General features: G+C 42.3%; 1 protein-coding gene across 1 annotated transcript; it reads right to left on the bottom strand.

Moving 5' to 3' along the window:
- Window positions 1-1,785: 1,785 nt before the first annotated feature.
- On the bottom strand, window positions 1,786-10,602 carry LOC136521895 (uncharacterized). The gene is made up of 6 exons (XM_066515663.1): window positions 10,370-10,602; window positions 9,443-9,645; window positions 9,272-9,318; window positions 6,196-6,303; window positions 2,391-5,704; window positions 1,786-2,226 (listed from the first exon to the last, which is right to left on the bottom strand). The coding sequence occupies exons 4-6, from the start codon at window positions 6,205-6,207 to the stop codon at window positions 2,223-2,225; spliced, it is 3,330 nt and encodes a 1,109-aa protein (XP_066371760.1). The 5' UTR covers window positions 6,208-6,303; window positions 9,272-9,318; window positions 9,443-9,645; window positions 10,370-10,602; the 3' UTR covers window positions 1,786-2,222.
- Window positions 10,603-12,426: the final 1,824 nt, after the last annotated feature.

Below are 12,426 nucleotides of genomic sequence, written 5' to 3' on the forward strand. Positions count from 1 at the left end.
AGCTAGCACCTTGCACCTCTAGCAAAAGCACGACTACACTAACAAGCTAGAGCAACTAAACTGCTCCAACAAGAGCTGGCCAGCTACTCGACTACACAAGGCAAACGAACTAGATATTAGGCTACTCGGCTACACAAGCACAACTACACTAACAAGAACAACAAGTAAACAAGAGCAGTAGAGATCAAACCGAAGGGGACAATTGTGACATGGTGATTTTTCTCTGAGGTTCGGTTGCTTGCCGGCAACCTACTAAGTTCCCATTGAGGCGAGTCCGCGGATCGTCGTCCCTCTACTTGCTCAACAAGCCCTCAAGCTTAGCTCCGATGTGAGCGCGAGTGTTTGAGCCAACTCAATCGAAGTGGCACTCCAACAAACATCCAGTTTACACTACAGTTGCTCTTTGCGATCTTCTGCGGTGGCGAGCATAAGAGTCCCTCACAAATCCTCCACTAGAACCCCCGTACAATCTCCATACGGTGCTTGATGGTGTCACTGCCTCCAAGCCATCTAGGGGCTCTGGCAACCACCAAGAGTAACCAGAATTTCATAGCCTCAATAAGATCCTATTGCCACTAGATATATAAATCCTCTTCAATCTCACCAAACGATGATCGCAATCAAGCGTATGCAAATGGAGTGTATTCTTGAGCTCTATGGATGTATAGATACCAGCCAAGGGTGCCAATAGTTCAGAAATGGCCGATCACACACTTCTATTAATTTATAGAGCCACTCAAGAACTAGCCATTATGCCCCTTTAATGGAAAACACGGGGTCACCGAAATGCTCCGGCGGTCAGTAATATTATAGCTACCATAGTTTATAAATCAATAATATTAATATTTATAAATCAAAATTAGATTCATGACGTCATAAGATATGGGCTGCAACAAGAGCTACCATAGTTTAGGCTAAGATTGTAATTAAATGCATGTTGAAGATACGCATAGGTGCCATGCAAATGGGAAAAAAGCTATGCATGGATGGAAAAAATATAAATCAGTAATTTATAAATTTAACAACTAGATAGAGTATCAATCATGCCTATTGCCAAAAATGAAGAAAGAGAAAAAAAATACAATTCAATATAAGTAATTTTATTAGTTAGAGGTATTAAACCAAAACTAATGCTTATGTATCCTAACATACAGTCCATGCGAGAGCACGAGTTGATAGACTAGTATATGCTAATAAGGAGAGTAAGACTATGAAAGCACATATTTTCATTATAAGGATTAGCCAGTGTTATATATATCCTAAATATTAAACGGTAAACTGTTTAGCATTTAGCTCGTTTAGACAGTGTTGAATATAGTAACACTAAAATATACATATTATGTATGTGAAAGTCTAATATGCTATTATAAAAAAAAAAGTCTAATATGCTAGAAAGTATACATATCTATGCATGTAAAAAAAATCTACCAAATATTTTTTTGAAAGAAAACTAAATCTCACTCGACCTCATATTTAGGATGTTAATTAGTTGAATGCCAGAAATGTGGTAGTTGTAATCCTCCTATTAACTAAAAAAAGAGAGCTAAATGATCATTTAACTCATTTAATCATGTTTAACTTGATTCTATTTAGATCATTTAAACGGCTTTTAATGGTTTAAACCGTCCAACCATTTAATTCGCCGTTAATTATGGCCTAACGACACGGGTGGCCTTTGATTACCGTTTAAAACGCTGTTTAAACAGACTACTAAACGGCAGTTTAGGTGAACAGTGGAATTAACTTGTACACCTTGCATTGCACCATATATAGAATAATGGCAAACAACGTACTCAATCATTTTCATGGTTTCCATACATAGTAAGTGAAGGAACAATAATCCTTGACAAATCACTCACGCACAGCAGCAGCAATCCCGGCCTATACGGGGATCAGATTTATCAGATTTCTGCTGTGCACCCATCAGTTGATGTGCTCTTGCTGCTGAAGCAGATCACACACAAGGTAGCTTAGCATCCATGTCAGACACACACACTCAAGCAGCAGAAGAAAAACAAGCAGGCAAGTGTTTGGAATTAACTATAGGCGAATCGTCATCACCTTATTACAAATATAAACATCAAGACGTAGAAACCAGCAGTAGTGAGCGGTAGAAACCAAGCACGCACAAAGCTCATACTTGACGGAAGCAAACTTAGTAGCAGTCCATATGCAATGCATCGCTGCGATCGATCAGCTTCCCTGAAAGCTCGGCCGGGTTACTACCTGTAGGCAGAAATTGGAATACTGTCAGCCGATCGAGCCAGTGAAGGATGCCAGCGACACACACACACACACACACACACAAATTTGAAGGGAAGTAACAGTACTGGTACGTACTCCAAATTAAGCTACAAGAGGCTTAGCTAATCAAGTAAGTAATCAGTCACCTGAGGACGGAGGCTCTGTGCAGGGTCTTCTTGTGGTATGCTGAGTGGGTGGGCTTGTACCGGGACGGGTGGTGATCAGCCTTTTCCCCATCCCACTCAAGGCTATCCCACCATTCCTTCTCGCAGTCCACCACGGGTGCTGCTGGCCTTGTGCTGCGACGAGCAACGGCTGGCAGGCGCTTGAGGCCCCAGCAGCCCCTGATTCTCACGATCTCAAGGTTGGGTGCGAACATCATGCGCCCGCATATGCGCCGCAGCATGGACAACTCATGCAAGTGGATGCGCCGAAGGCTAGGAAAGCTTCTGGGCTTGATGATCTGTTGCTGCTCCGATTCTGCAGGGTCCAACAATGGAAACACCTCCCTGAGGTCACCGCAGCAAATGATCTCGAGGGTTTCCAAGCTATAGCATCCACGGTTATTAGACGGACACAGGGGGAGCACATGTAGGAGCCTGGGGCAGTTTTCTAGGTGTAAGAACACCAGGTAATTGAATGACCAATATCCAGGCCGAAACGACGACATGCTCCAGTCCCAGATGTATCGGGCCTTTGGGAGTTGGGATGCCCAGAACGCCTTCAAATCCACAAATACATTGAACCTGCCTCCAATTCGTGGACCACTGAAAACGGTGCCTTGTAAGTTTGGGCACCTCTCCAGCCGACACCACCATAGACTGCCCCAACCCAAATCTATCGCAGAAGGTGATGTATGGCCTGGGATGCAGGTGACAAACAAGCTGTCATGCAAGTACAGAGTCCTGGCTTTGTCATGCACAAAATCCGGCAAAGTTGTCGTAGCAGCAACATTATTGGTTTCTTCTTGCAGCAATCCTGTCCGGAGCTCATCCTCTTGTATGCTGATATAGCAATGGACCCATGAGTTACTAAAAGGAATGGGTGGGCATGGCCACATCGATGTGATTGCTGGGGCACCACCAACACCAGCATCTTCGAATGTGGTGGGAATGGGAATGATGTTGTCTCCATCTCCATATAAGCAGGTACTACCAGTTTGCTTCTGCCGCCGCAGGCTGCTTACAACTGGTACTTGTTCACCGCAGCTACCCCTGCCTTGACTGGAGCCTTTGCAGCCACCATCAACACCTGTACTGTGACTGCTAGCATAAGCTCCTTTAGATGAAATCTCTACGTGTAAATATTTGGCAATTCCAACATGCAAGAGCGACCTAAGAAGCCTTGTATCCCCTAGGAAGATGTAGACATGAAAGTTGGTGGGTGCCCGTCGTCCACTGCATGGCTCTATTGTTGTTGTTGTTGAAGATGATGATGGTGGCAACCCCACACTATCATCGTCATCACTGTCCTCTATTGTTGTCTGGGTGGTGTCCATGCGCAGCACCTCTAGTTCTAGCTTATTATTGCCTTCCTGAGGCCATAGTATTGCACAGAGCTTCTCACATCCCATTAAGAAGAGCCGCCTCAAGCGTGAGGCTTGGATTGCACTGAGGTCGAGGGTTTTCACCGCTGTACCTGACAAGTCCAGCTCTAGGAGGTTCCTAAACAATCCTCTCAGCAGCAGAGTCTCAAATTTGGCACATGCTCGGAAGGAGAAGCTCTTCATCTTTGTGTCAGCATAGCCGCAGGTGAAGCTAAATGACTCTAGAGACGGAGGTACGGCGTCATGGCCAAGTTTCTCCATCTCAGCACAACCATCAAGGATGATCGTCTTGATGCTTGAACTTGACAGGTCCGGGAAGAATAATGCTGCTACCACCGATGATGGCACGCCAGGCTCGGCTGTCACTCGAAGCTTGCTAAGGTTGAGCAGCCAGTAGCTGTTGCTCTTGACACCAAAATGACGGTGGTCTAGTTGGCTTATGCTCCAGTTCTTGACTCCCTTCACGCTCAACTCCCTCAGTTCAGTCATTAGGTCCATCATTTCTTTTGATAGCAACCAATACCAATCTGTGTAACTTAGATCCAGCACCCATAGCTTCCGAAAACAAGCACCACTGTCATGGTTGTTGTGTTCATGATGCTCCTCGTCACCACCATGGTTTGACGACATGTCCTTATTTTTGCAATGGTCAAGCAAAAGGAATCTTAGGTTGCTGCAGCTAAGGAAAGGAGGCCGTGAAAAACTGAATGTACAGTAGGACAGATGTATCACGCTCAGCAGCATGCTCCTATCTGAATGATCGAATATGCCGGCTTCTAGTGTTGTTGTAGCATTGTTGTTGTCAACCAATGGTCCAGCTCCAGCCCCTGAACAGAAAAAGGATGTCACCTGAGGTGGCACTTGTGCTACTGCTATGTCATAGTGCTTGCCTTCCTTTTCCTTGTGATGCTGTTGATAATGTACATTTTTTCGGTTGGCTGAAACCCAACGGTCACAACACTCCCACTGTTTACAACACAATCCAATGACATCACGGATGTTCACCACCCAAATCGGATGCCAATCCATCTGCAAGTTCATGTTCCTATGCAGGGCATCAGCAATCTCCCATGCTGATCTGTTTCCATTATTGGTGGTCTGTGTCTGTATGATCCCATCGCACACCCAGTAGTTGGCTGCATGGGTGGTCCAGTCAATGCCACAGTCTTCGCCTCTCATCAGCACCGTATACAAGAAGCACTCCATGGCAATCTTAGGGCTCAAGTCTGGTTCAGGCATACCAATGTAACTGGTTACCTCCATAGCCTCTGCGTGTAGGAGAGACACCAATCTATCAAATATCAAGTCACTAGACAAATCAGCACTTATAGCAAAATCACTCATCCCAGCTAACTTCTTCACATCCTCATCTTGTATGCCATGAAGGCGGAACCTGCCGCGGGAAGTCCAAAGCACCCTCTTGCCTAAAAGCCCTATTACAGGGACACCACACTCCGACAAATCAATGTACTCGCCGCTCCCATTATGGAAGACCACCAGGAATCTGTGGTTATATAGATTGTCCATGATTGCCTTCGTGACAAGTGGTATCACGCCTCTAGCACTCTCCTCCACCCCATCAAAATTATCCGCCTCATCATGATGGTCGAAGATGGCCATCATATGCTGGGGAAGCTGCAGCTCCTCTGCAATTGCCTTCTGCAAAGCTCTCTTGCTTTGCCACAGTGAGCAATCAATGTGGATGATTTTGTTCAAGCCTGTTGTCAACCCAGTAGTAGACCCTCGTGATGATGATGATCTAAGTCGCTTGACAATTGCTTTAAGGACGGCGGATGCCCCCAATCCAAACCAGCCATCAAAGTATGCCAAGCTTCTTCCCATGCCGGTACCCTCAAGGAAACTAATTATCTCCGTTGCTGCATCAGCGATGCTATCTGCCTTGATCAAGATCTCCTGAAATGGTGGTCAATACCAATTAATTAGACAAGTCTAGCATACATGTCCTATGTCATATGTTATTAACCACAGTGATCAATTACACAGCCTTCACATGTCAAATAAATATTATAAATACTTAAATATACATTTAGATAGATGGAGGAATATTCTTTATATATTGCCAGCATAAAGCAAACATTCAAACTCAGTGTCTGCTAACAATGAAATCTCTTTTAGAAAATGTATATATGTAAGAAAAAAACTGATTTGGTTTTAATTTACACATGCAAAAGAGCATCAATGGATTCATGTACTATTAAAATTAAGTGATTCAATAAGTATGTTAAAAATACAGCTGATAAATATATAAATATTTAATTTGTGTGTAATTCTATGTGTAAAAGCCGTACAATATGAGTTGAGTGCGCATTGTATTTGTATGGTCACCGAGTGATCATTCTCATTTCAAGTTACAAAGGAAGATCGGAAGTCACTCTATGGTTTACCTCTGCTGGCATGATGAATCAACTTGTTGCCCAGCCGGTTCTCAAGCTATCTAGCTCTTGCTTAATTGTAAGTTATGCATCCAACTCCAGATTTTGAACGCAAACACCCTACATATATGTAGCATCAGTTAACCTCCAGAGTAAGAGGTGGCATAAATACAGTGTATCAACGATAGGTAGAAAAGCCAACAGCTAGAAAAGCATCTTGGCAAACGATGACCAGGAACATTCCCTCTTGGCACACGTGACTGTGCGTCCAGTGCTAGTACATGTGTCATGTCGTGCAACCTTGTATGACCCACACGTGCCATACACCACATGTATGCACCCCTAACCTGCAAGCGACCGTGTCCATGAAGGTGAGCTTGATACCATTTGTAACACCGTGAGTCCAAAATGGCTTAGATCCAGTATGCACAGAGTGAACTACAGACACTACTATCAACCCACTTATGCTCTTGTACTTGCTTCACATAAAAGGGTTAACCCAGGGTTGGAGACAGCATGGACTCTAGAAGTCCCCAAGTGTGGTTGTGGACTGGGGTTGGGGAACAACACGAGGTGTGCATGTTTGAGTTTGTTCTCAAGTGAGGCAACACACATGTTGATGCAGCAAGTTTTCTCAATGGATGCCAAGGTGGATGGCCGCATCGATATTGGGACAAACCAATTCTCGGTAGGGAAGTTTATTGCTACAATGTCAGTGAAGAAATTCTTATTAGAATCCCCATGCTCCTCTACCACTATGCTACGATTGTCGAATGAGATCAATGATCAGCGGATGATGTCCTCCGATGCTTTTATAGATGGGAACTCAATCAATATTGCATCAGACAATGAGGGACAAAAGGTGCACGAGAGGGGGGGGGGGGGGGGGGGGGGGCAGCAACACCTTCCCAAGCATGCTAGACCACCGCACTGAGGATCTACATCATGGCACCAGCAAGTACGAAACTTTAGCACAATCTTAGAAATGGTCTTGTTGGAGATGTACAATCTCATGGTGGAGGCTCAACTATGTGGGGACTGTAGTAGGGACAACAACAAAGGCTAAATAGTCCGATCAAAGTCGGTGGAGGTGTTGTCCAGGTCATCCTCATCTGCCCCGTACATGATATCACAATAGGCAATGGCCCCAGTGCGTTGTTGGCGCGACATCTAATGTTAGGGGTTGGACCTATATATACCCTATTATCTAGCCATTTGGTGATGCTACTGAGGCTCAAGCAGGGTGGATAATGAGTCAACTGCACTTTTTTTTCTTCAAAATTGACATAATCTTATTTATCATAGTCCCCTAAATTGTTTGATACCCAACTTGAAACTGAGCTTAAAGAGCTGAACCTAACTAGCTAAGCCAAAGTAAAAAAATGACTCAAAATAAACTCATTTTGGTTTTAAAAGAAAAACGAGTTTAGTCAGAGCAATTTTGAAATGTACCACTGAGCCAGCTCACACACACACGCATACACATTTGAGAGACACATCTAAGCTACCAAAGTGCTAAAAATAAGATCCAATGCTATTAGCACAAGATTAGAACTTGCTTGTGCTAGTTAAGGTCTAGTGTGCATCTTTCTAGGTGATCAACCTAGAGAGGAATAAGTGGATGAGTCACACCTATTGTTTTTTATGTGTATTGACACCTAGACAGCTTGACAATGGTTTGATCTTGCAAAACCCTCCCTGAGATTTTGGAGTCGACGCAAGCATTTGTACATAGTGTTGGAAGGCCCATGCGCTAGAGTGGTGATGAATTTCCCTCAAGTGAAGATAGCTAGGAGAGCTCTTGGTAAGGCCTAGTCGGAGACTCACCCTTCTGACATGGACTAGGGGTGAGTGGCAACTCAATGATACCACGGAAGTACATCAACCCATGTGCCAAGTTTGCGTTCTCTACCTTTATGTTTATTTGAGGAATTTTCCTATATGACATTGGCTAAAACTTGTATCCCTGATCTTCCGCCTAAAAAAACTCAAATCCTGTCAATAACACTATCCATAAATTTTAATCTCTTTTATGCCATTAGTGATCATATTCCAATAGTCTTAGCTAATAGACATAAAAAAGACCAATTTGCTTGTCCTCTCGGTTGTCACATTTTTTTTAAAAAAAAGGTTGTTATGTGACGATTGGTTCGATCCATGTTACCTATTGGGTCAATTGGTTCCAGGCCTATCTACCAATTTTAGACTTGAGACCAGCCCCTGTGACCTTTTGGCCTTACTTTTGAGGGTTGGGTCAACTACCCAATGGATTGACCCGGCCTATTTTCATCCCTACCACATGATGTAGATTATTGTACTAGTATGCAACCTTGGAACTTTAGAATGATCTATTCACTTGAGACCGGTACATGTGAGGAGTGTCCAATAGGCTTATCCTCCACAATCATGATCATACTCGCAGCCGAGTAGTAGCACGAGCGCAGCCAGCTAGCGCACCACGTGGCCCACATCGCCCACATACTAAGCAACCCACATAGCTAAGCCCAGCAGCCCACACCACCGGTTCCTCGACCACTTCCTTTTTCATTGAGCAGTCCATTTGCTCATTGTTGACTACCTTTACGTTTTGGGAATGACTAGTGGGAGCAATACTGAAATCTAGATGTTTATACGCTTACTTAGGCAATTACCTTGGTATGGAAGGGATTACAGTTTAACACCAATGGCATATATGAGAATCATGTTTTTTAGGTGGCAGATAAGGGATTTATGTTTATGCCAATGGCATGTAAGGAATTTTTTCTTTATGATTCTGCATTTATTTGTGGCACTTAATTATCATATTTAAACACACATAATTTCATTGCAAGTGCTTATCTTGTAATTAGAGAAGTAGACACACATAAGTCTAGAACACATTTAGATAAAAATTAATTGTGTAGGTTTTCATATATGCAAAGTGTAGAGCCAAGCTAAACTTTGTAGCAGTATGTTGTTGGTCTATAGTTTCCAAACTATTAGCATGTATCTATATGGAAGGGGAAAAAGAGGCACCCTTCAAGGCATGATATGAATTTTTCTGTATAAAAAGCACCAGCAAATTAACAAGCAGCTCCAGAAATCTTACCCATCTTTGCACCTCCACAAGGATCTCCACCGACAACAACACGAGTTCTATCCCATACAAGAACACGCATGTTAATCCATATAGCTAGATATCTATTCTTGAGAGAATTAAACAAAAAATGCAACTAATAATTGACATAAAAAAGCATAGAAATCCCAACAATATTGGTACCTGGGCCTGGCAGCTAGCTAGGTGCTAGGTATTCATTGTTGTATTGAGAAAACAACAGAAACTCCCTCCCCCAGAGAGAATGTGGTGTGCTAACTGTCAAGGCAAGCTATGTTGCAGGTTTGCAATGATCCCTTCGATCTTTGGCCGCTTTCAGAAAAGAACATATGCATTGCTCTCTGCTCTCTGTTGCGCTTTGCTTGAGGCTGGAGATAGAGAATAAAGATGGAAGGAATCTTTTTTTAGATAATACTGTAGCATGGAAGGGAACTGTCGTCCAGATAAATAAAGTAGCAGCTCTCTGCTCTTCTACGAGATACGTTTATCAGTTTCAGATGGATCGGAACACAGTAGTCTTGCAGCAAACATTACATTTTAGTCACAACAAGGATGTATTTTTGCTGTAACACGAGGGACAAAGTGGGCAAAGTAGTAGTGTTAATATATAAATGAATTAAAGAACGATTTTTATACAAAAGGAAAAAAAAACAAATTTACTCAACATGTCCAGCCATTTTACAATAGTAGGATTTTTTTCTTTCCCTATTGATAACAATGGCAAATGGCAAACTCACGCTTGAAAGAAGATTTACAGACATCAAGACGGACAAGTCTCTATTTGAAGATGCATCTATTTCTTGTGTTCTAAATGCACCATCCATAATAATAATGACCTGCATGTAAACGGTTGAGCAAGGGGTCGTTTGAAAGATTCTAGCAACAGTTTCCAATAAAGCTTCCCAATCTAGGATTTTTGGCAAGAATAGAAAAAACCCATCTCCAAGAGTTCCCAATCCCACCTCCCAATCCTTGGGTGATTTGAAGTTAATGGGATGGGTTTCTGGCATCGCTGTTTAAAAGGGTGTTCTGCTGCTGCTGCTGCTGCTTATCCTATTTACCAATCAATGCATGATGAAAAACAATAGTTACCCGGCAGGACTATAGTCTGGTCTTGTTGAAAGTTATGGCCACTCTTCCAGTCCCAAAACCACAGGCTTCCATTATCCCCTGCACAAAAACAAAAGGAAAAACTTCAAAACACAAAGTAAGAGGGCGATGGCGGCCGCGCGAAGAGGTCCAGCGACTTCAGGCTCAGCTTCTTCAAAAACTGCGGCTCGACCGGCAATCCACCCACCGCCGCCGCCGCCATCGCCGCCCGCCCGCCGCCGGTCCGCTCCCAGCACATGTGCTAGTATGTTTCTCTCTTTTGATTTGATGGGCTTGGAGTATAAGTTATTGGATTCCTAAGTTATTTCCTCCTTTGCAAGAAGCCCATGACAGTTGCTGGGCAGCGATTGCCGGGTCGAGATAACTTTGCTGGGCCGGCTCAACAAATGTGAAGTCCACTCGCAAATCGAAGTCCAATTTTCTAAAAAAGAAAAAAAATTATAAATAAATTGAACAAAAAGATTACTACTGTGCTTTACTAGCACCTGCCGTAGTCCGGCTCAACAAATGTGAAGTCCACTCGCAAATCGAAGTCCAATTTCTAAAAAAGAAAAAAAAAAAGCTATAAATAAATTGAACAAAAAAAAGCGTTGCTGCAACATTTTGAACATTGAGGTCAAGACCAATGCAGGCCGGTAAACTTGTTGGCTTTCCTCAATAAATAAATAAATAAATAATAGTCAACTTGTTGGTATTTGAGAATGGTCGTCGATATGACAAACATGTCATCATTTTTACACGGATAAAAAAGCTCTGAGCGCATGTGCGGGCTGCGAGAGGGGAGGGATAGAAAACAAGTACCAGAAATACCCTTTTTGTATTCTTTAGTAAGACAGATTAGTATTTTTAGCCTGTTTGATATACATGGCTAATTACTAGTTTGGACTAAAAAAATAACCTAAATTAGCTATATTTAGCTAGTTAATAGTTGACTAATAACTATAGGCAAATTAGCCCACATATTAGCCCTTATATTTGGATACACTAGAGTTAGTTTTGACTAACTTTTAGCTAGCAAGCAATTAGCTTTGGTATCAAACATGCTCTTATTTTGTTGTGATATATATATAGGACACTACATTAGTATCAAGGCAGAGCAAGATAAGCCTAAGCAGAAGGCAATAAGCGATGCGGCTAGGAGAGCGCAACGACCAAAACAAAGAGGTGCGTTTGATGGATAATTAATCTATCGTGATGGTGTCTTAGGTTAGTCTCAGTGGGGGGTTTTATGTCTCAGTTTTCAACACACTCATATTTTAAAAACAGTGCAGAAGAGTTTTATCCTCATGAACTCTCTCTACTCCTATAAATCTTTTATCATCTCTCACTTCATCAATACAGTGATATGTCAGCATATTTAATGTCCATAAAACTCTATAAAACCCTCAATTAAGATTGGCCTTAGTATCTAGGTTGAACCCCTTCACACCTAACAAAAGAATATGCAGGAAGTAATAAGATTGGCATGTGGTCTAGCATAATAAAGACTATATAGCTCACACACATGGAGGCTCTTAATTTGCAGACAAGCACTTGTCTTAACTATTGCGCTACTCTAAACCAAACTACTCCACTACATATGTAGGCAGGGCGTCCTGTACATTTTATGGACTCGTGCCAAATTCAAGTTTAGACCTCTAATTTTCCAAAATGTGGAAATTTAGTTCATAAACTATTACGTATAGGTTACAACTAAGGTCGCAAAGTCTAACCGCAGCGCTTGTGCGCGACCTGCGCCCACGCAGCCTGGCCTGTCTGCCTTGCATGCAGGATACCACACTTGCTGCAGTTGGTGGAGGGTTGCTCCACTCTTTTTTTTTCTTTAAAAATGTGATAACTTTCTTACACGTAATCTGTTTTTGGTTATTTTAGTTTCACTTTTTTGTTTTTTTTTCATTTTGTCTACTTTAGTTTTCAATTTATATCTATCAATTTCAGTAACTAGTGATATTTATTTATTTTTTTCATTTTGTCTACTTTAGTTTTTATTTTCTATTTGTCAATTTCAATTTAATTTTTTTGTTGTTAATTTCAGTATT

Source organism: Miscanthus floridulus, chromosome 18, assembly GCF_019320115.1.
Source record: "Miscanthus floridulus cultivar M001 chromosome 18, ASM1932011v1, whole genome shotgun sequence".
Taxonomy (NCBI): Eukaryota; Viridiplantae; Streptophyta; class Magnoliopsida; order Poales; family Poaceae; genus Miscanthus; species Miscanthus floridulus.